This window comes from Manacus vitellinus, unplaced genomic scaffold (assembly GCF_001715985.3).
Source record: "Manacus vitellinus isolate BGI_N305 unplaced genomic scaffold, ASM171598v3 scaffold_3_pilon, whole genome shotgun sequence".
NCBI classification, from domain to species: domain Eukaryota; kingdom Metazoa; phylum Chordata; class Aves; order Passeriformes; family Pipridae; genus Manacus; species Manacus vitellinus.
This window is the reverse complement of record NW_021940535.1, coordinates 35173539-35197965: the sequence shown is the minus strand read 5'-3', so window position 1 is coordinate 35197965 and position 24427 is coordinate 35173539. Positions and strand designations below refer to the sequence as shown.

General features: G+C 39.2%; 2 protein-coding genes across 3 annotated transcripts in view; both read left to right on the top strand.

The window, feature by feature from the left end:
• Window positions 1-19087, top strand: part of CUBN (cubilin) — a 143453-nt gene extending 124366 nt beyond the window's left edge. Inside the window, exons 58-67 of the mRNA XM_018075753.2 lie at window positions 815-944; window positions 1816-2033; window positions 12162-12367; window positions 13198-13360; window positions 13798-14006; window positions 14680-14827; window positions 14946-15127; window positions 16194-16359; window positions 18128-18363; window positions 18759-19087. Coding sequence (XP_017931242.2) covers window positions 815-944; window positions 1816-2033; window positions 12162-12367; window positions 13198-13360; window positions 13798-14006; window positions 14680-14827; window positions 14946-15127; window positions 16194-16359; window positions 18128-18363; window positions 18759-18866 — 1766 coding nt within the window. The 3' untranslated portion in view covers window positions 18867-19087. The remainder of the gene's footprint in view (window positions 1-814; window positions 945-1815; window positions 2034-12161; window positions 12368-13197; window positions 13361-13797; window positions 14007-14679; window positions 14828-14945; window positions 15128-16193; window positions 16360-18127; window positions 18364-18758) is intronic.
• Window positions 19088-21774: 2687 nt separating this feature from the next.
• RSU1 (Ras suppressor protein 1) overlaps window positions 21775-24427 on the top strand; it is a 101952-nt gene continuing 99299 nt past the window's right edge. The window contains exon 1 of one of the 2 annotated variants that reach the window (XR_001920957.2): window positions 21775-22034. Coding sequence is in view for 1 of the 2 variants with exons in the window: in XM_018075189.2 (XP_017930678.1) it covers window positions 22017-22034 (18 nt within the window). In the remaining variant the exon portion in view is untranslated. The remainder of the gene's footprint in view (window positions 22035-24427) is intronic. The other variant, XM_018075189.2, reaches the window with a different exon arrangement.

The following is a 24427-nucleotide window of genomic DNA, read 5'->3' as shown; positions in this document are numbered from 1 at the left end:
GTTTTTGTTCCCTGAAGCACTGAAGCTGGGAACAAACATTAGCCACATCCTGGCCTCATTTGCATCCATGGTGTGAAACTCTGAGAAGCCAAGCAGTGCCTTGAATTTACGGCTGCAAAGTTTAACTAAAGCAAGTATTCCATACTCTAGCTCAGCCACCCCTCACTGCTGGCAAGTCTCAGCACAAGGAGAGGTGGGAAACAGGATTAGTGATACCTGGGGACTTTTCTCTGCCTCTCTGTGCAGAACAAATGCTACAGTTATGCCCCAACCCTGCCAGATGTTGGCAGATGATGAGGTTCTGCATACAGTTATTCCAGAAAAGTCAGAGACAGGGCTGTGTGTCCAATTGTGGCTGCTTAGAGGCTTCCACGGCACCAGGGCCTGGATGAAGGGATATCTTTGCCCACATAGCATCCAGGTTTCTCTTTGCAAGCTAGAATGGGTGAAGAGCTACTCTAGACACACCTCGCTCATGCTTCTGCACGGGGCACCCACCCATCCCACTGCTTCCTGGTCCTACTGCAGGACACTTGAAATCAGGCTCAGTCTTTTACTGCACAGACACAGAGCCATTGCCATTTGGTATGGAGTAGTAACAACCTGTTACTTCAATGCTGAGTAGTCTTCCACTGCAGAGCACAACCTGATAGACATCTTCACATTCTACAGTTCTAGGCATGACACTGAAGACTGCTCCTAATTTATCAAGGGCTTTTTTCTCCTTATAGGTAAACACCTTCAAGAAATATGAGAATTAGGATGAAGCTAGTATTCAGACACTAATCACTTTTTTTTTCTGTCTCCCCTACAGCTTGTGGTGGCATTTTCAGTGGCTCTGTCGGTGTTATCTCCAGTCCGGCCCATTCAGTTCTTGATTATCACCACAACATGAACTGCTCATACTACATCACAGTTGGAAATGGCAAAGTAGTGGCCCTCAAGTATGTAATCAAAGTTCAGCTTGTCATTAAGTGACAGGGAAGTCTCTGATTCCCATTAGAGACAGCAATTATTGACAATTTTTTCTCTGTCTTTCCTTTTCCAATGGCAAAGCTTAACTAAAATGAGAAATGGCTACTGAAGTCACTTTGATCAACCTCAGGCTCCCTTACATCTTTCTCTTCAACTTGTTATGTGCAAAATATCACCACAGTTTTAAGTTCCCACTTTGGTTACCAAGAGGACTAAGAAATAGTAAAAATGCAGCTCATGCTTTTTAGTTAAATTCTGTCAGTCTTTGAGGACTTCTGAGACTCCTGTGAGCTTATACAATAAAAATAGTAATTCTTTTTAAGAGTGGTACTCACTTTAAAGCCCAAGTAATAATACCCACCCCAAAAGAGTATACTTCTGAGTGTATGCTGTCTTGCCTAAGAGAGGGATATGGTTGCCACGAAATCTTGCCACTGAGAAATTAAAAAACTAATACATTCTTCAATCATATATATGCTGACTGTGAATTAAGAGAACATTTCCCAAGTTATCAGAAGACCCAGCTGGTCTGCAGTCTGCGTCTGCATTTTATCTTGTACAGAGGAGACCTGCTGCTTCACAGACAGCTGAGGTGTGCTGACAGCTTGCCTTGCAAGAGGCCCAGTGGGTGAGGGTTGCAATTTCTTTGAGACTAGTTGGCTGAAGTGTTTTGCCATGCAGGTAATAGTTCTGCTTGTTTGTTTCTGAAGAGATATGTTTTGTCTGTGTATGGCTTTGGCTATTGCTAGTACTTGGATTTTCCCTCAAGCATTAAAAACACATGTAACACAGGAATAGAAATGAAAATGTGATACCTAAAGCTCCAGTTGTGTTTTGCAGATTCAACAGCTTCCAGCTTGAAATATCTCCCTCCTGCTACAAAGATTATGTGGCAGTATATGATGGCTCAGATACCCATGCTCCTCTCCTCGGGAAATTCTGTGGCTCAGAACTGCCTCCCAATATTAAGAGCTCCGGTAATAACTTGTTCCTGGTGTTTAGGACTGACTTCTATGGAGCAGGCAGGGGATGGAAAGCATCTTTCAGGCAGACCTTAGGTAAGCATATTACCAGACTCATAACCCCAAGAATTTGCTGGTAAGTAATTTCTTTTAGTGAGAAGCAGTTGTGATCTGCCTCACTAGGGGTGCTAGAAGTGGAAGAATGTTTCTGATTTTGTGAAAATTGAGTGAACTAAGCTAAATACTAGGCTTATGGGATCCCTGCATTCCAGTCTGGTTTTGAACTGATTCCTTTTATGCTTTGCTATTCTTTTCCTGCCTCTCTGAAGGCACAGGCATTTCTTGGGTGACTGAAGGCTTAGCAGCACCCAAAGGTCTGTCTTTTGGGGGAAATAATGCAATATCTGAGAATTCTCATTCTACTGTAGTCAGAGGTTGGTGGTGCACTAAAGATGCCTCCTTTCAATCTATCCTCAGTTTCCATTTCCTTTCAGTTCACCTCACACCTTTTTAAGAACTAAAATGTTGAGGTGAGTTAAGATTGTGGTTCCCCCCTAAGCACCACTGTTCTGATTTCTGCTGATTTGCAGGATCATTCTGGTTAGCTGACCATAACATAAATGGGATCATAGTAAGAAGGCACTGGATATTAAATGTTTTGATGGCACAAGAGGAAGGGGCAAAGTTTGATTATTGCCTTAAAAAACAGCTTAAACTCAGTAGTCTTTTTAAGATCAAGGTGTAAAAGGAGCTTTTTATCTTCTTATAACATCTGAATTGCTTCAGGGAAGATAAGCAACAAATAATTATTACATGTAAATTGATTTCATGTCATCTCTACTATTCCCTTGTGTAATTAACTCCATGGGTTTTGTGATCTAGAAAGAAGTAATTGTCCAGTTAGCAAAGCTGGCGCTCAGACAGATCAGAATGAAAGGCCTTTGTGGCAGAACAAACATAGTCTTCTGCTGAGTCATTGAATCCCCTCCCTGCCCCTAGCCAGTGACTTTCTCATTTGATACAGTCTGAGAAAGTATTTACAGATAAGGAAAATAACTGGTTCTACTTGGCCTTGCCAAGAAAAATATTCCCACAGAACCTCATGGTTATTACTATTATTAACTCTTCCTTTGCTTCACACTAAATAATTGCTACAAGTATCGTTAAGACCCCTCTTGTGAACTGTATTCCAGGTAACATAATGTTGCTTCACATGTTGCTGTCTTTAAACCCCGAGGTATCAGTTGTTATAGATCCCCTGCAGCCTGGGTTCATGTTTCCAGAGTGAGATCATCAGGAACTCCCCAAGCTTTTGCTCTTCCTGTTGGCATTTAGTCAACTTTTTTAGCCACTGACTTTAGATTTGTTTGTGCAACTTGCCAGATATTCTGTTTAAGCACACAACAGAACACAAGCCAAGCTCTTCACATCAGAACCATGCCTGATAATTTCCTAGAGTGAGGAGAAGCCTTTTATGAATAAACTTTGACATCTATTAGGCTATGTTTTGGAGGGACATTTCTGGAGGCTCCCAAGGAAAGAAAGATCATGATGTTGCAGGAGTTACTCAGGAGCAATGGAGTTGCAAGTTATAAAAGATGACCAAGCGGAGATGTGGGTTGTGTGACAAAGAGCCCGTGGTGGTGAGATGCTTAATAGTAGGTCTTCTTTCTTCACTGTGGGAAGTAAGCCACAGGGACTAAACCACACAGCCATTAGCAAGGATCCTGGCAGTCCCATACTAGTACAAAATGGCCAAAAAGTAGAAAAGTATATTATAAGAGGAAAAAATGAGTCACATCCTATAAATGTTTCCAGTTTGGCTTGCCTAAAAAATGGAGCCAGGAAAATCTGTGACACATCTTCGTACTGTGAAGTCTGAGATTGTGCTTCAAATGAAAGAGAATAAAACCATGAAGATCTAAAAGCCTGTTATTCTACATGGTGCTTTAGAGAAGCTCCCTTATGTCTTTCAAAAGATAAAACCCATGTGGTTTTGTAAGAGTACAAATGCAATCAGATGACAATTAATAATGATAAATCTCTTGAATGAGGAAGATGGTATCTGTAGAGAAACAAGAAGCCTCATTCTCTGTTGGATGACAATGAGCACATTATTCTCTAGGGAAGCACAACTGGATAACATAATTATTGGTCTCTGTTTCATGTTGTGAGTGACCCTGATTATGTATTGGAAAGAATGGAGCAGAAACAGTACATTGTTTCTGTTTGTAGTAAACTAAACTATTTCCTTTCCTCACAAGCTCTTCAAATTTCTTTCCTGATCGGACTTCTCTTGAAGGTACTGCCAAAATACAGCGGCTTCCAGGCACTCAAAATGTTAAACCCTGACATTTCTGTAGAAAAATGTGCTCTGTTTTTATTAAAACAATTTGTTTGCATCACTGATCCTGCACCCACTAGAATATTCGAGGTCCCCCCACTAGTCAGAAAAAGGAGACTAACAGAAAGTATGAAATAGTGTTAATTTGAAGTACAGCAACATCTCACCTTTCTTGTGAAATGTCTTTTCTTTCCCCATACTACCCTGTACACTGTGCAATATAATGTTAAGTGCACATTTCACAAGCAGCACTCTTTGTCATAACCCACTCTGTGACATGGTGCATTTGAGGCAGTGGGACATGTGGTCCTTGTGGTGTGGTTCAGAGGGTTTATCATTTCACTATTTCTGCTACTAAGTTTGGACACTTATCAGCCCCATTTTTGGAATCACTTGGAAATGCTCTCAGGCTGAGCTGGTGAGCTGGGCTGACTGGAAGATCTTAGCCTGCTCCAAGTGTTAGATTTATGGAAAGACAGACTCCTCTTAGTTACCACTGACCTTTTTTTTCTGCCTCTGTTTTCAGTCTGTAAAATGAGAATTATGCCTCCTTTCCACAGTGAGCATGTGCTCCTCTAGGCAATCAATAAAAGGATGAGAAGAGTGAAATCAATATCAGCTTAAGGCATTTGGTTACATGAGATGTCTCTGTGAAGGAAGGAAAGCTAAGATCTCTCCCCAAAGAATGAGGTCTGCGTGTAATGAGCTTGTGACTTGGCCAAAGATCTACTGATTATCTCTTGAGCTCTAAGGAGAGATCTCAGCTTTTCAGCTGACCCTGGCTGGCAGGGACAGAGCCTGCACATACCTCTGCCATCCCTGCTGTAATAGCACAAATAAGACTTTGGTGATAAATGGAAGTTCTGCCTATTCCCATTCAGTAGTGGGGTGACTCTCTCACCTCAACTTGTGATCACTCTGAGGCTTATGACACAAAGGCTAAGAAAACATATGGGGTTTTTTCTTGTTTTTAAAGAGTCAGCAATGCCTGTCAGGAGATGTAGCTGTGACCTTATTAACAGCAAATAATTTCTCCTTGAAAGCTCTCTGCTCATGTGCATAGCTCCATTGTCTCAGTAATGAAAAAATACATCACATTCTAAACAATAGGAGAAGGATTGAGGGGTTTTCTGAAATACAGCTCAGCTCATTGAGGCTGTCTAAGGAAACCACATGAATTTGCAAGAAGCAAAAAGTGTTGCACATGATTAGATAAGTAGGTTGAGTCAGAAAGCTCTTCCTGAGGTTAATTCACACAATACAGGTAAAACTGCAACAGAGTTGGGACAGCGGGAAAGGTGGGATGGAGGAGAGGAGGAAGCTTTCCTGCTTTTTCTCTACTGCCCTAAATTCTGCTTGACTTCAAGCTGTAGCCAGCTCTTTCCTCTCCCTTTTTTTTATACTATCTTTTGTGAGCATGCAGGAGAAATTCAAGTTTATGCTTTGTGACAGACAAATATCATGCACTGGATTAATACCAATGTCATCCCTTGTTTGCACTACCTTGGGGCTTACGAGCTCAGGGGCCACAATTCCTCTGCACTAGGCAGAGGAATCTGCTGTCACAAAAAGATTATGATTTAAACATGAGACGAGGAAAACCAGATGGTTATAGACAGGCAGGAAGAATAGGGTGGCAACAATGAGAAGACTAGTGTTGGCTCTAGGGCAGGAGAAATGTCTCCAAAACCTTTGGCAACCATTAGGCTGCTGGAATGTTAAATCCTGAAACACTCCATCCTTTGCATTGTCCTAAATTTGCTCAGTTTTTCCCTCAAGGATCTCTCCATTCTTTTTATTGAAATGAGCATTTCTATGGAATGAATATTAATCATTTTGCATAAGGAAAATAATCACAAGCAAGTAGACTTTAGAAAAAAAATAGTTGGAAATATAAATCTTTCCTGATATACCAGAAAAATTCACTAATAGGTAATTTACATAAATAATCTAGTATATGTATAATAGAAATAGATTATAATCTATATGGTTTTTTTCCTGATCAGATGATCTGTAGCTTACTTGTTAAATCACCCAGAGGGATCTGCCTTCCTTTATTTTATTTTCTGTGTATTGAATTACTTACTTCCTGTTTGGAATACAATACACCAAGTGCTGTCACAAACACGCTTATTGTTATCCTCTCCCCTAATGAAATTAAAGTTTACTTTTTAAAAAATTGGTCCAGTAGAATTTTCACAGCATTTTAATACTATTTTATATTGTCAACAACAACAAAAAAATTCTTAATTTAGTTCTACATGCTCTTCTGCCCTGCAGACTGAAACCATGGCTCACTCTAACTTCAGTTTCGAGGTGCAGATTTTTGGTAGTGTTCAGGATGCACAGTTGCTGCAGATTCTTTCTGGGTTGTTCAGAATTGCTGAAAAAAAGATCTGAATGTGCAATATAAAGTGTAAAATATTGGTTTGGTTATTCTGCTGCATAAGTCAGAGTTAGGTATCCTTTTGTGAGTAATTTCTAAATTTTCACACCATCAGCAGTAGTTCATTGCACTGATTTATGTAAATAAGGTTGGCACCTGCACTGACAACAGGAGTTATGGCCTGTGGGAAAGCTGCATCCGTCAAACTTTTCTTCCTCCAACAAAAAAAAAATCTTAGAAGAATGTGTCCTTGACTGTGGCATGTGAATGCTGTTGCATTTTCTCATGCAGCAGTGACTGGCAGAGATTTCACAGCCCACTAGGACTGATTTCCAGGGGTGTATGTTAAGGTATCCAACCTGAACTTGGAACCTGATGCTGCAGAGGGTTTAGCTGAGAAGCAAATTGTCTGAATCTCACAAGTCTTCTGGCAGAAATTTCTTTGGGCTTTTGGTTCACACAATTTTTGCCAAATATATTACACATCAGTATTACACATTTCATTACATTGTCATGGATGAACTATGATTAGTTTAATCTATTAAAATAATGAATAAATTGTGGCTAATAATATCTTTTCTTGATCTTATTATAGTCCATGAAAATAAAAACATCTGTGACAAGCTCAGAATATATGTTCCTAAGTCACAGTTCCTGGACTGTTTCTAAATGTATTTTGGGGCTCAAATATAAAAATATGCATCAGCTTGAAATCTGACTAAATTTAGAAAGCATTTGCAGTGTTGAAACAGATCTCTTTGGTATCTTGGAAAAGAATACAAGTGATGAGCTAAGGGATAATCTACAAATGCCTCTCAGAAATGTCAGTCATTTAATTGCAGAGTCACAGAATGGTTCAGGTTGGAAGGGACCACATTGGGTCACATGGTCCAACCTCACTGCTCAGATAGGGTCATCTTAGAGCACATTGCACAGGATTGCATCCATATGGTTCTTGAATATCTCCAGTGAAGGATTTCTTCTTCCAAAGCAAAATAAATATAAGGGGGTCTTGCATGCTCAGATTGGACAGACAAGAGAGGCAGACATTCAAGAAAGATATTTCTGACTGATCTGAAAAAATTAGGTGAAAACTTATTTTCAGACACAGTGATTACATATCTTTGTAGTGACTAAATGGTTGGAAGCTGATGGGATATTCAGATTAATGGCACATCACACAACTGTGGGTAAACTCTCTAATGGCATGATTGTCTTAGCTTGACTGAAATCCATGACTTCTTCAGCTGAAAATCTGTCCTCTGGTGCATATGAAAAAGAGGCAAGGAGACAATTCTGATTCACATCACAAGAGACCTGCAAAGGCCTGGGCACTGTGATGCCAAATATGGACTCTGATGCAGTATTAGTAAGTGCTAGAATAAGGCAAGACTGCATATCTGCCTCTGGTCTCCCAGACAAGCATCTAGGAGATGGACAGGACAGTACATAGGCTACAGTTATGCAGGCTTGGCACAGAGCATGTCTGGACCGTTATATTTGGTATCAGCCCAAAAAAACTTAAGAATATGAACTTTATCTGACTGCATTTGCGAAATCCTGCTAAAGCAGGATACTGGGGCTCTGCAGTCCTAAATGTCACTGCTGGTACCATTGCCAGGCCATCAAACCAGTCAGAAAACCTTTCTACCTAAAGACTGGTCTATAGACTAAAAAGGGCCCTGTGCTTTCAGAGATCTCCTGAAATGTTTCAGGCTCTGTGGTCAGGACTGGCACTTCTGCCAGGGCTCTGCAGCCACACAAAGTTGGTGCAGCAATTACCAAACATGGGAACAGCTCAGCTCAGCTTGCAAAGGTTTACCAACCTTCAGTATCAGCCTTGAGACAAAGTAGAACACTACAGTTCCTCTCTCCAGCCCTCTCCTTCCGAGCCTTACTGTTTGAAGCCACGATCCAACCAATCTACAAGATAATTATTGCTGCCACAATTAATCCAGCTACTCCTCTGCACTGGAAATAAGACCCATCAGGAAAGAAGCATTAGTCTTGACCGAGTTAATCTTTAGGTATTCTGATCTTTAGTTCAGATCAGAGAGGAGTCTTGAGTTTCCAGGGATGCTTCTAGGTAAAACCAAATGAGATTCAAAATTCTGGGAGAGGATTTTCCTTACTGTTCAAGCAGAACTAGAACAGTTCTTTGAACTTTGCTGCCTTCTAGGAGCCATTTGGGGTGCTCACTTGTTAAGAAGGGAAGGGCAGCAAAATTACTTTGCTGTGTTTTGAAATTTCAGTGGTTTAGTTGATTTCAGACTATTCAGTAGGCTCCCTTACACTGCACCCATACCTGTATAAATGAACCTTACCCCTGGCTGTGCTTCAAAGGCAGGCAGCTTCAAAGATTTATCTTCTTCTTCATTTCATATCTAGAGGGTATAACTCTTAACAGAGAAACATGTGCTTGGTCTCTGCTGTAATTATTTTTATTTGCCATAAGGAACATTCAATTCCTTCTTTTCTGAATGGTCCTTCAGCCTTTTAGTTTCATTAATGCTTCCCTCCAAAAGCAATTAGTGATGACAGTATGTGCCCTAGTTCTTCTGATAATTTGTGTTCTCTGGCAAGCTGTTTATGAGGAAGACAAGATTGCCATCTAATTTATGATGACCTTATGATTTTTATTTTAAATAAGAAACCAGAAACTGAAACAACACAGTCAGCCATATAGCTGGTCCATCTGCTGGCATACAAACTGTTCTATAAGGTACATTTCTCATTATTTTAATCAAGTTTAGCTTTTAATATCTAAGAGTCTATTCTACAAATTAACAGACTTCTCAGGCCCAGGTTTTTCCTAAATTTTAGCTCCTTTTTTTTTCTGGTTGCGTTAGCCAGTGGTGAATATCTTTCCATTAAAGGCGGCTACTCTTCGGCCTTCTATTCAGAAGTGGTGCTGATTTTTAAAACAATGTGTTATGTCCTGGCTAAAATGCAGTGCAGTACTGTTTCTCTTAGTACAAGTTCCCTTCTGTTAAGCAGTTGGTTCTTCATTTACTTGTGGGTGTTCCCTTGATCTGTGCAGCTTCACTATTGTGTAACTTCTAGTGGTTGCAATCAGATGTAACATTGATCAGTACTGAAAAGCACCAAGATGGATAGATTTTTCAACAAGGGCTGCTCTTTATTTGCCCTGATGGCAGGCTACTTGATATCTGGTCAGCTTTCAGTCTAGATGTATTTATAATGTACTGTCCTGTAAGCATCTGACTCTACCGCAGCTAAGCAGGGCAGGCATTGTGAAAGCTAATGATGAAACCTCATCTTTATTAACTATAAATCACACTTTTAGTAATTTATCTGCCCTTAGAAGCTATTACTGGCTATACTATACTAGCTAGAATTAATTTTCTGATAATGTGAATTTGGCCTGCTTCTCTCTCTGTCGGGTCCGTCTCATATGCTGTACACACACAACTTACCCACACCTGTATTTTTTGTCATCTGAGCTGTCTTTCACTGCACAGCTAGCAGTGAAGTTCACCATTGCAAAGGTCCATTTGATATTCAAAGAATGTACAATTCAGTAGCACTGAGAGCCTTCCTGTTGTGTGGTTCTGTGGCAATTCCCTGACTCCTGTTGCCATGGTCTGACTGGCATCTCTGCAATTCTAACTTTAAAAAAGGTGAAGGGGAGCTTTGTAAGTGCCTGACCCATATATCAGTCTGGACTCAATACTGCAGGGCTGGATAGCTAGATTATGATCTATGACTGACATTTATATGCTTAATGTTATGTTTAGTTGACGATGTTCAAAATGCTGAGCAGGAAATGGCTCCAACAAGATTGTTTCAGGGAGACTGAATAAATCATGCAGAAGGGTGAACAAAGAAAAAAATACAGTGAAACTGCACTCTTAGGGCTCAGGCACCCTCCTGTCTGACATTTTCCTCCTTCCTAGACTATTTGTAAGAAAGTGATTTATTGCTCACATTTCCCCTGTGTTGTTCTCGCCTTCTGCAGTGGCATTGGAATGAACACTCACACTTTTCCTAGTTTCCAACTTCATTAACTGCCTGAAAAACTGGACAATAATCTACTAATTCCTGGCTTTTTCGCTTGGTAATAAGTCTCTTCTGATCATTTTTAGCTATAGCAAAAGCAGAAATCACGTGTTATTAAGATTTTGGGGTTAAGCAAACTTCTTTGCAGGGTGGGGTTTTTCCGGCTTTGGTTAGTAGAGCAGGATGACATTTAGCCTTAGTCACTCTGGTTTAACCATTACAGTCTCCAAGACAGGGCTGTCTCCAGCACTGGGTTACTGATGCAATCCTGATCCTTGGATGCTTGGATTTTTCCCCAGAGTGATCTTTTGTAATACTGTAGTTCAAGTAAGGCACAGTTTTATATGTCTGGAAATGTAACAACATGTCAAGGTTAAGTCACTGAATGTGCCAGACAAGCATATTTTACATATGCAGATGAAATTCTGAAACTCTGCTCGTGTTGCTCAGCCACAGCTGTAGCTTCGTTCATTATGGAATGCTCGTAAATGGATTTGCTGTGGGAGACAACAGGCTGCTTGCAGTTACTGCCTCGCTCTGTGAAGTTTGCAAAAACTATCAGACCCAAAACCAAGTGTATAAACCACATTTTATTTGAATTCCTGAGTTAAATAAGTGGTCAGGAGACCCCATGGAGACTGGGGAAGGAAGTAAATAAATTGATCACATTTACTAGCCCAGTCCTGCCCGTAGAAATCAAACTTTTAAAAAAAAAAAAAAAAAAAAAGCCCTTCAGTAGTCTGTATTTTTTGCTTGTTTGTAATTCGATGCAATAAAGATGTTCTGATCTCCTAATAACTGCTGTTCTCCAAAGTTAAGTTCTTTCAATGTTACTGACATTATAGGGCTTGAATTTTCACGGCACATAAGTCCAGAACTTAGCCCGATCTGTGGGATTCAAATGAGAAGCAGCCTGTGTTTCAGAGGGTTTGTAAGTTCCCACCAAGCAAAATGCTTCCAGAAGTCCCTTTTAGCTAGATTCATGAATATGAGTCTGAGTCCCAGCGTCAGGTTGCCAAATTCAATCCCCCTAGGACGCCATTGTATTGCCAAAATAAGAAAATACCACATTTTCAAAGCCAACAACCCAGTGCCCCCTACTGACCAAATATTCTCACCGGCTGGCAAGAATCCCTTCCAAAGGCCTTCGGACCACTGCTCTTTTGTTTCATTTCTGTCCTTTGTCTTCTTACAGTCCCTTTTAAAAAACCTCTTGCTACATTTTCAAAATAGATACTGTTTTTATACTTAACAGAAGACATGAGCCTTTCTTAATTCACTCCATGAAATCTAATTGTGATTCATATCTCTCTGTGTTGAAAGTCTTTTCATCACTGAGATAGTCCTTGCAAGACAGGACAGTAAAAAGGACTGTAGCATAGAAAAAAAAAAAAGCTTCTGGCTTGACATTAAAGAGTTGAAGATTAAATAAATGCCAGTAATGGCTTTTAAAAAGCTTCTCTGTCTTCAACAGGACCTCAGAATGGCTGTGGTGGTTACTTGACAGCTTCAGCTTATACCTTTGGCCCCCCAGTCTCCAATGTGACCAGAAGATATGAGAAAAATCTGGACTGTGTGTGGACCATAAGTGCACCTGTAAACAAACTGATCAACCTCACCTTCACTTCATTTGCACTTGAAGCACGGACTGCTCGGATTTGCCGATATGATTATGTCAAAGTAAGACATCTGCGTATTTTAAAAAGAAAATATCAGTGGGATACAATCCATTATCTTCTCCACGAGGCTAACTTAATTAATAGAAAATGGTCTTAAGAAGAAATTAAATTGCTTAACATAATTATTTTTTTTCATTGAGTTGGATTACTACTCCAGATGTCATTCTGCCTTTTTGGAAACCAATGAGAGTTTTAACATTGTTATGGGGACATACTTCTTAGGCTGCCCATATAAATCGGTATTTATTTCACAGAAAACAAAACTCAAATACTTTTAAAGTAAACTTGCAGATTCATTATCATATGCTTGAAAGATCTTGAATTCATAAAATTTTGGATACACAAATCTTGGTGCTCACTGCTCACCCGTGGAAGCTATTTTCTTGGAGATGAGCATACAAAACATCAGATAGCAGAATGCTGCTAAATAATTTCCACCAAGGAGTGTTACAGATCCTGTTGAACATTAGACATTCTCAATGAAACTAGGAATTCATTATACATTTTGATGAATAAAATCAACCTTCCCACTGAAAAGATCTTTTAGTTCACATATAATAAAGAAATCAGAATGCCAAATTAAAATATAATAGTTTTTTTGATAGATTTGCTGAGACAGAACCAGAATGTTCCATAATGAGATTTAGTGTCCAACAGAATTAGTTAATATGGCAGTGAATAATTATGGTCATCAAGAACATCCTGTTAAAGCACAAGAGCACGTACTGCGCTTTCAAGTAAAAGAAAAAGAAGGGGTCATACAATTTTATTTCTCTTTATTTGTTTGTTGTGCCTAAACTATTAGTGGCTTATATACTCTTCTTCTTTCAGCTTTACGATGGAGATAATGAAAATGACAATTTAGTTGGCACATTCTGTGGATCTACAGTGCCAGCTCCTTTTCTCTCTACCCGTAATTCCTTGACTGTGAAGTTTGTCACAGACAATTCCGTGGAAAGGGAGGGTTTCAATGCTACCTACGTCACAGTGGATCGTACGTATTCATGTATATGTATGCGTATATATTGTTGGGATTCTTTTGTGGATATTTATATTTAAATAGTAATTCATCAAAATTTGTCATAGATATAAGGCTCAGGAAAGGGCAAAAATAGTCCATAGCACAGCATCTGTAAGCAGCTCTGCTAGACCCCAGTGCAATTCTCCTTGGTCTTGACTGACTGTAAGGTGACTGTCAGTCTGGAGTGCAAAACAGGAATGCTCACAGATTGTTAACAAATAGGCAACAAACATTTATTTGAGTTTTATGACATACATTGGCAACATTAGCATGTGTTTTACTTTCTTTCTCCTTCTAGAGACTCAGATGTAAATACAAAAGTATATTGACCAGTGTAGTTTTCCTCACAAAATATTTTTTCCCAGTTTAAAAAGTTTTCACTCTGATGCATTTGTTACTGCTCTACGCAGGCCTGTGTGGAGGAATATATAATGCAACTTCTACATCCCTGACTGCAACATCTCCTAACTTTCCGAATGAGTATCCACCATTTACTCTCTGTACTTGGGTCATTGATGCCCCTCCGCAACAGCAAGTCAGGGTAGAGGTAGAGGCCTTCCACCTCCATTCCAGCCAGGACTGCTCTCAGAACTACCTAGAGCTCCAGGACTCACCAACAGTAAGAAATTTACAGGTGATACCATTCCACATTCACGTGCAGCTCTCACCCCTCTTTGGAAAGAGAGGAAGGAGAAACCCAGCATTTGGTAATAGATTGATTGATGATACTGTATGAGAAGCACATCCAAAACATTACACACTGTGCCCCAGCTAAGGTGGGTTAACTGGTACACAGACCTCATGGAAGCACACTGTGCACAGATTGAATTAGACCTGGGTAAGTGTTACACAGTTTTTACCACTTGCACCAAGTAACAGTTCTGCCAAACTTAACACCCAGAAAATACTGCCCGACAGTGGGTTTCCATAAACTAATTTTACTTCCTTCCATGCAAGAACCATAGTAAAAATGAATACTGATGCCAAGAAGAGTGTTTGTGGAAAACACCACAAAAAGAAAGCCCAACTGTTTATGTCCCTTATATTACATTATTCTAAACCTCCTTTCGTTATTTCTCATTTTACCATGACAATACCTGTTACATTTGATATGTTTCTCATAATAATTCAACATAAAATGTTGAAACATTATTTAGTGATTTCCATGAGAACTTTGAAATACAATTGCATAGTTGGTACAGAAGCTGTTGAGAGATTTACTTACCTCAAGTTCAGGAAGTAGAAAACTGAATTCTATAATTAAGTAACTTGTGACATGTATTCAATTCCAGCATGGCCAAGGGTCAGTCCATAGATTCTGTGGCACTGAAACTTTTCCAATCCCCAAATTTTATTCTTACGATCGCACTGCCATCGTGACGTTCAAGTCAGATGAATACATGATTAATAACGGAGTCAGATTTTCCTATCAAGCTACAGGTAAGCTTGAAGAAATGTCTAAAAAAAATCTATCTATTATTCCCTCTGTTTATGCCATACAGTGAAAAGCAATACAGACATCTGAAATCCTTACATGTTTCTGGTTTTCTGTCTCAAGGTTGCAGCAGAGAGTATAATCAGTCATTTGGTTACCTGAAGAGCCCTGGCTGGCCTGGTCGTCACCCCAATAATATGGATTGTTCTATCATTCTACAAGCTCCCCCAAATCACAAAATATCTCTCTTTTTCCATGCTTTCAGTTTGGAAGACAGTAGCCACTGTTCACGTGATTTCCTAGAGGTATCGAGCCAAGTATACATATTTTGTGGGCCTGTGTCAAAATGTGCTGAATTCAAAAGATACTAATAAGCTCTGATCAAGTCTGAGCTGAACTGACATAAGGGACTAATTTATTGCTACAGTTTTATGGTGAAAGGTACTTAGGTGTTATATTAAGAGATTAAACAATACCCACTATAGTAAGTCCAAAACCAGTGAATAAGTAGTTTCATTATTAGCTAACTCATCTTTACCTAGCGCTTGTTGAGGTTACCCAGTTAACAGAGCAATCTGGAATAGTTTGCATTTGATATTAACCTTCATGCATGAACAGAAAGCCATAAACATGAGTGCTTTTTTCCAGCAGTAGATTCCATCTGCTTGATATTTTTTTTCCTAAAAAAGCATTTTTAATTTTCTTTAAAAAAAAAAAAAAGAGCTCTAGTGACAAATGTAGGATACTTGCAAAGTTACTTTGTGTCAATAAAATGCATATCCTTCTGCTATGCAATCCTCACTCCTTCACTGGTCAGATGAGAAAAATCAGATATTTGTGGCAGAATCATTATTTAGTTCTCTTTTCATTTCCTCTTTACTGTCTCAAGAAATGGATCTGAGGATCAGCATTATTGGAGCTCAGAAAAAAATCAAATTAAATCTGAGCTGTGTAATATGATCTGTGTCTTAATGTGACCAGGGAAAAGAGGGTAAAGAATTAATCTTTTTATCTGGAATATTAACATTTCTTATGAAAAGTAAAACATGGGTTTAAAAAGCACATCTTAGCTACTATTTAACTAATTTTCTTCAGTCAGGAGATGTACCATACCATAAAATTTAGCTGCTTGTTTCTGATGATACTTATTCTGTGCAATTACTTACAAAACTCAGACAGACTGGTTAATGGTCTTTTTTTCCTTCTATACAAGAATATATAATAGTAAAAATAACAGTATTAAAATATGTAGTGACTTGAATGCATACCATAATTGTCATTTTATGCTGTGCTTGTATCACTGAATAATTGTACTGGTGTGTACCTGGCATAGGAATTCAATGTTGACAATCTTTTTTGTGTCCCTTGAAGGTCAGAAATGGGAGTGATGTGCAATCACCACTACTTGGCAGGTTCTGTGGAAACACTGTGCCCAGTCCCATCTTCCCCCAAAACTACGTTGTCTACCTTCGTTTCAAGAGTGATTTTTCAGGGGCTCATGATGGATATGAAATTACTTGGACTTCATCGTCAAGTGGTAAGGCTGTAATTACAAAGTAATTCTACATAGAAGGCAAATGCAGCAATATGGAATTCTGCTATTTTTGAACTCTGCCTCATCAACACTTTAGACCTTCCCCAGAGGACATAGTCCACCCTATTCAGTTACTGGAGAGAGGTAGTTGCTCCTCAAGACCAGGTGGGTGAGATTCATTTTATGAGATGGAGGAAATTCCCTCTCTCTAATGCTGACTTTAGCAGCCCCCAGAGGATACAGTCCACTTAAGATGAAGATCAACTGCCTTCACTGAGAGGTCAGAAAATATCAGGAACATCTACCTTGGAATCCACAGAGTGGCAGAGGTGGTGGTGACTCAGCCTGCCTCGTTAATAGTCCAGTTGTGATATGCCCTAGGATCTAGGCACTGCTAAGCCTGAAGAAGACTGAAATTTGCCCCAAGACAATAAACTAACTATAATGTGTGATGACTATATCACAGACACACTCAAAAATGTCTTATGAAATGGCAGTGAACAGCTGGGTAATAGTTTGTTCATGACACTGAGTTACTGGAGGTAGGAGAGCTCATGACCAATGAAAAGCACTGCAGAATAACCATAAAGTACTGAGTGGCCTAATGCTGAAAAGGCAGATAAAGCTCAGTGTAGGAAAGTGTCAATGAAGAATGTGGTCAAAAAAAAGACAACCCTAACTTTACATACAAAAATATTGGCACTGAGTTGACTTTTAGTACTCAACAGCAAGATCTTAGGGGTAAAATAGTTTCATGAAAAGAAAAGCTGACTGCTCACTAAGGGTCAAGTAGGTTGGCAGAATGATAGGAATTGTTGTGAAAGGAAGAGAGAAGAAATAGAAAGCCACTGTATAAATCCATAGCTCATACACAAACTGAATGATGTACACAGTTCTGGTCTTCTCCTCTTACAAAAATTAGGATTAACAAAGGGCTCAACATAAAAAATAGCTTCTGTATGAAGGATGCTGAGACTTGTTAATCTAGTTAAGAAACTACTGAAGTCTATAAAATTGAGTGATATTGGATGATAACTAGCGATCATTGACTTTTCCCATAGAAGAACTAGAAGCCATCAGATACAGCCAGGAGTCAGCAGGTTCAAAACAAACTAAACAAACCAGTTCTTGACATAGTATGCAGTTAAGTGGTGGGGCTCCTTCCCATAGCATACTACAAATTTACATCGATTCAAAAACTACCCACACAAATTCATGGAAGACATTTGATAAACACTGAATAGAAAGATTCCACCTCTGAGAGCTGTGAGCTGAAAATTCTTGGAGACTGTGAAAGTAATCTGAGGCATGACCTGCACATTCTTACTCTATAAACTTGCATTTTTCCCAGGTCATTTGCTTCTGCCCACTGTAGAAGATGGAATTTTTGTATAAATGACCTTTAGTTTACTGAATACAACTATTTTCTCTGAGTTGTTCTCTATATTTTTCTATCAGATGAGGATTCACTACTTTTCATGAAGAACAGTCAAAGAGAATTCATCTCTAGTTGAGTAGCTGGGAACTGAACTGACCAAGACACTTTGGTTTTTAATATTCAGTGATGCCCATTGCATATTTTTCTCAGGCTGCTGAAGCTAGATCCTCAGTTTTGTCTCTTATTGGAATAGTGCTGTTATCCACATTAGTTGTTACAGCTCACAGTGTCTCTGGTTTTCAGTGATACTACCAATACTGTACTAATGTACTAAATGACGTATTATTTTGTGAAATTAAGCCTTCTAGGCCAGTTAACAATGTCTGCTTCCAGGATGTGGAGGAACATTATACGGCACCACTGGCTCTTTTGCCAGTCCCAGCTACCCAGCAACTTACCCCAACAACACTGACTGTGAGTGGGCCCTTGCTGTGCCCCAGGGACGAATTGTCACAGTGAACTTTGATTTCATCAGCATCGATGACCCAGGGGATTGCAGCAGCAACTATCTGATCCTCTACAACGGGCCAGATGCCAGCTACCCCCCTGCCGGGCCATACTGTGGGATGGTATGTATTCCCTTCTGTCTGTGACCCTGTAAGGGGTTAAAATGATTATTTACTGTTCGATATACAAGACTGTTTCCCTAATTCTGGTATGAATTCCACATGAGTGGAAGTGAAGACGCAAAGCATATGAAGCACCTTAGAAGCCTTCCAATTCAGACCGTGCAGTGACATCTAGTGGGAGACATCAAGCTAGTTTGCTCCATATTTAGTTGTATTTGTGATTTAAATAGTTGCAATACCCTGAGGGAGAAATGCAGCAGCAGTATCTACCACAGACCTGAGGCCTCTTTCAATCTATGATCCAATATGTGCCTCAGTTTTAACACTCTCAGTGGCTCTTCCAAACGATCTTCACTTTCTCTAATGCTTTTTGTTTTTCTTGTCTTGAATTTTAGGATACAAACATCGCTCCATTTACTGCTACATCTCATCAAGTCTACATAAAATTTCATGCTGAATATGTGACTTTACCATCAGGATTCCAGTTAAGCTGGGCAAGCTAGAACACTGTTAATGAGAAATACATATTACCATTCCTTGCTATACTGAAGAGACTTTAGATTGTAAAGGAGGTTTGAAATCCAGTGATGACAACTGCAGCTGAAGTAAGGCCCTTTAAAAGTTACTGTAAGTGTTACTGTTATGAATTTAGGATTCTGTCAAAAAAAAGAAAAAAGTGATCTCCTGTTGTACTGACAATAAACTATTATCTACCCAGGGAAAAGGAGTTTTTGCAATATACTTTTTATATTCTTCTACATAATTTCAAAGTTTTACAATTAATGCTATAAAAAGTGAATTAGCTGGGATAAAACTTCAACATGAAATTTATAAGAGGACCAAAGATATGAAATTGTCTTTATGTTGCTCTGAAGTTATGTGGTTTTGTTCCAAGTGCCCCTGAAAATGTCAGCTCAAGTTTTATTCAAATTGGATAAGAAGAGAAATTGGAAAAAATGCCCCTGTCCTACAGCCTCTTACACAGCTAACCGTGCTGAAGAACTTTTAGTAGCATGTGCATTGGATATAAGAACCCGGCTGAATCAGCACTTGAGCATTTACTGAAATTTAACACAGCAAGGACGTGACGTGGTTCTAAATCTTAACCACATTAAGAAGTAATGTCAGGATCAGAGCCCTAGGTTCAATATATACAAATGTCTGTAATTATACTGATTGAGTTATATTTTCAGGCTTCTAAATCTATTTTACAACTGAATATGAAAAACTTCTGAGTCTTTACCAACTATGTCACCTTTTTAGTCAACTTTTAGGCAACTTCTTAGACATTTATGAAACAGATATAACTTCAGAATAGGGGAGACATAGAAATATCAATTAATCTTTGACTACAATTAAATTTTCCTTTCCCTGGGCTAACACACATCAAACATAAAAGACGTTGTTGACAGGGCATACAGGATATACTGTTTCCCACCATGAAACATTTTTTGTCACAACCCAGAACAAATGACCAATTAATTTCCTGAATGTCAACTGTGATGGACAGGCAAGAGAAAGTCGAACCACAGCAAAGGAACATGGGCCTTATCAGAACTCTCACTTCACAACTATTACAAAGAGTCATTCACAGTGAAAGCAATTCCTTAATGTGACTATAGCAAAAATTAATTATGAAATGACAATAAAGTATAAATGGCAGTTTTAACAAAATCTAGGAACTCTTTGAAGATTTCACAGTGAAGGCCAAAAAGCTACCATTCCACAACCACATAACACTTTATAGCAGCTGAGCAGCTATTCTGGTTAAAATAAAATGTAGAAAAAACAAAGCAGGCAAAAAGGACAAGATACAAAATACAACTCAAAATCCTCTGATGGTAAGTTAGAAAGAGAGAAACCTGTTAATTCCCACTGGCCAACAGAATGAGATGTAAGCCAGTGTTTTAAAATTGTACAAGGACTAAGAAAAACTGAGCCTGTGTCCAGGTGATACTCCTGCCAACATGCCTAAATACATAATGGAAAAAAGTAGAAATACCTGGTGTGGGATCAAACTGGCAGACATCTGTTCTGCTGAGCTGCTAGCAAAACAGAAAATTCCTCTAATAAGGGAAGATATAAAAAGACCCTAATGTCAAATAAAACATTTTCAGTTTAGTAGTCCAGAAAACTTTTGCTCTGAGTCCACTTCCAAACTGATGGCATATCTGCAATCAAAGGATGATGCAATCTTTGTCCATACTGTTTATTAAAACTCACTACAGGGGATAGCAAGCAGTAAAGAAAGAAACATCTGAACTGCCTGGAGATGAAGCCACAAAATAAATTCTAAAGACAGCAATGTGTAAGTCACTCCAAGTGCAATCAAGCATGGATTGAGTTATTTGCCTACAAAGATAAGAAGGACTGTATTTCTTCCTGCATCACAGGGCTATGAATGTCTGTTTTGGCTCTGATCTTCCTATGAATCCCCATGGATTTGGTACAGTTGGTGCAGGGCAGAGAATCCCCTCAATATCTGGTTGCTGTCACTTGCTGGTAGGTGGCTGGAATGGAAACATCAGATTTTAGGCAAGAATTGGCTTGACAAGAATGTTGCCCTTTTCTGCATTTCTGCTGCAGCCTGGAGCACAGCTTGGCTGGAAGCCACAGATGAAAGGGAAGGGTATGTCTCTCGAAACAACTCCCTGCCACTGCAGGCAGTGTTCTGTGGTCCATTGATTGCTCCTGTTAAAAGTGGATCAGTCCTGTCAGAAATGAGTTCTCACATTAAACCTTGGCCTTGTCGGGAGTGTGACAGAGCATAAACTGACAAACGGAAACCTGTACATGGTTTTAATGAATGAAGTTCATTAGTGGATTTTTGAGACCGATATCAGTCACTTGTGATACAGTTCAAAGACAAAGTTTCCCAAGGACACCCCAGTCCCCGTGCTTGCTGAACTGGGGCTGGCCTCCTGCTGGCTTAGGGACTGGTATGCAGACATGATCTGGTGGCCTGTGATGTGCATGAGGCCATTCCGGTAACACAACCTTTGGCCTTAAGCTCTAGAGGGCAACTCTAGCTGAACTGGTGACTTTGCTGAAATCTGTACTTCAAAAAGGCTGATCTCACTAAGAAAAAAACCATGTTTCACTTTAAAGCAGATTAAACGCTATTGGACATCTTTCGATATGATAAATACTTGCTCTTGGCAAGACCTTTGGTCACAATATCAGATTTTATAGAATCATTGAACTTCTGCAGAATAAAAGACTGAAGAACACTGGGAATGGGAGGAAGAGAAATTTTTAAGTTTTTTTTTTAGTCTAACAATAAGTAATGATTGGTGTATCTTTAAATGTTAGAAATATTCAATACTCATGCATAATTTTATTTACAAATGAGTAAAATGCACAAGGTTATTTAGAGAAAAAAAAAAAGAAAGTCCAGCAGAGAATTTGTGCTCATGAAGACTGTTGAATGAAGCTCCTGGTACAAGGTTCAATTGATCTAGCCCAACTGACTCTCACCAAAAATAGTCAAAGTCTAAAATTAGAGTAAATTATCAAACCCATTCTTTTAAAAAAACAGGAACAAAGTAACCCACTGCTGTCCTCTAACATTTTATATGAGGAACCACAAGAGAAGTACCAACTGCAGAAGTATTAAAGTGGAGGTCCTTAGAGGAGAGAGCTAGTGCTAAGCCATGTTTCTATCTTGGAAGGTAAGGAGTAATTTAAAACGCTTTAAAATGAATGCACAGAAAACGCAAACAGGAAGAACTAAACAGATAATCTAAAAAGAATTATTCCATGAAACTTCTATGTGCTTTTTGCAGTGTACAATTCAAAAGACAAAATCTGTGTTTAATAAGATTTATAGCTTCGCTCACAATGCTGCCATGAATATCTTTGCTTTTATGTCTGTGCACATTGCTATTTTATAGATAATGTCATTGTTGTGAATGCTGCATGTCCATATTATGATACCTGCACAACTACAACCTCTCCCTGTCAATGACAAAGCACAGATAATGAAGTGCATATTTTCACTTCCTAGAGCCTGCATGTTTTCATTTTATACATAAATCGTCTTCTGCATGTTAGTATAGATATTTATTCTTATATAAAGGTAATTTTATGCGGCAGTTACATATGAACGGTAAGCCCTCTGAAGACCAGGATTTGAAGAATAAGAACTAAAAGGTCCATAACAGTGTTTTTAATTGCCCTTCCCACGTGACAGGACTAGTGTTTATAAAAAATAAATAACAAGTAATACCACAATGAGATATTGTTAAGACTATAGTTACTTGAAGTAAAGAAGACAGAAGATATTCAGCTGAAATGCTAGAAATCATGGTGCTGGTCAATTTAAAACATTAGCTAATTTTAGTTAAATTTTCAAAGCAATTTTGACTGAAAAACAGTTTTCAATTGGTTCATAAAGCAAAGGAGGAGGTGTCTAAGTTTCCCATAACAACTCAGGATAAGTGTCCTAGGCATCAGAATTAACATATTTAGCATAATTATTTTTTGTCAGCTGCTGAACTAAAACTACAGAATTATTCTGCATTCCTAATTTAAATGAAATGCAACAGAAATTCCTAGGATTGACTACTGTTCATAATACAGAACCACTGCAACAGTACAGGGTTACTAACAAGTAAGTGTTTAAAATGTTTTTAAGTGATAATTAAAATAGAGGCCAAATTTTGCTTTTATAAGAAAAAGATCAGCAAAATAAATACTGCATGCCACTTATCACACTTACTTAGTGTAATGGTGATGGATACATTTGTAGTAGCAGTGCTCAAAAGTACACAAGTGGTTTTGCAGGGGCATGTTGCTGTTGTATCGCTTTGAGCACATGCTAACCCTGCATTAATGTTGTCCATTATCACAGCTTTTCTTGGAGGGGAAAAAAGATAAAAATAGAATAATAATGCAAAACCTTGATTCCTTGGTTGGAAGAACTACCTAGGACAGTGAGAGCAAGGGCGGGGGCAGAGCCACTGATCCCCTTGCTGCTTCCCAGCACAGTGAAAGGAAGCAGTGGGAGCCACATCCAGCACTCACTGCCTGATCAGAGCAGGCTGGGAGCACTGTTGCAGGGGCAACTTTTCCCTCCTCTGACCACTACAGGGCAGCTGCAGCTCTGTCATACAGTCCTGGCCATATATCTACCTCATAGTCACCTACTTCAGCTTGCTGTCCTAAGGACAGAAGGCATACACCAGCCTCTGCAAAGAATTTAGGCATCTGCTCATCTCACATTTAAGCCAAGTGACAGATTTAGAACAAATCTGACAGATAGCAAAGATATTTTGTAGCTGTTTCATAAGCAAAAAAATCAGTAGCTTGATGGCCTAAATTGGAAAAGCCTGTACTGTGAGCTCAAGCACTGTACATGTGGGGAGTGCTCCACTGGCTTGTCCCCAGGCACAGGCTGACCAGCCTCTAGCAGGGGGTATACAACAGGAGCTAAGGATATTTGGGGCTAAAGGGGTTACAGAAGAACTTGATGGACTGGGAGAGGTGGTGGGGGATAAGAGAGGGGCCACTGGGTTACTGCAGTGGCGTAGGCCCCCTGCAGGAAATGACTCTTCACGAGTTTAACTGCTGAAGGGAAAATGTGCATAATTTTTCACGACCAAGAAATGACCTGACCCTTGGACAGTGTGGCTTGTGAACCTTCTTTCCCACTCCTTCTCAGACAACTGGTATTTAGTGCTCCACGAGATGCTGACAAACTTTAAAAGCAAAGCTCGACAGCAACTCCTCTGCCAAATCCAGCACAGACCTGACTGGGGTATGGATTTGTGCACTTACTCAGACAAAAGGTTTGCTCAAGCAGGAACCAAGTAGGTTCCATAGAAGGTATGAGTGATAGATGAACTTGTTACATAACAACAGGATAATGAAATTAGGAGGATGGTAAAAAAAACCCCACAATCCTGACAAAAGGGAGTAATGAAAATATGTTTATTAAGTGAGGAGTAATTAAATATTTCTATGGTACGGGAAGAATGTGGTTATCTAGGCAACGTACAATGTTCTGATCACTGCATAAGTGGGGCAGAGAGAAGCCAGGTGAGCTTTGCATTAGCCACAAAAA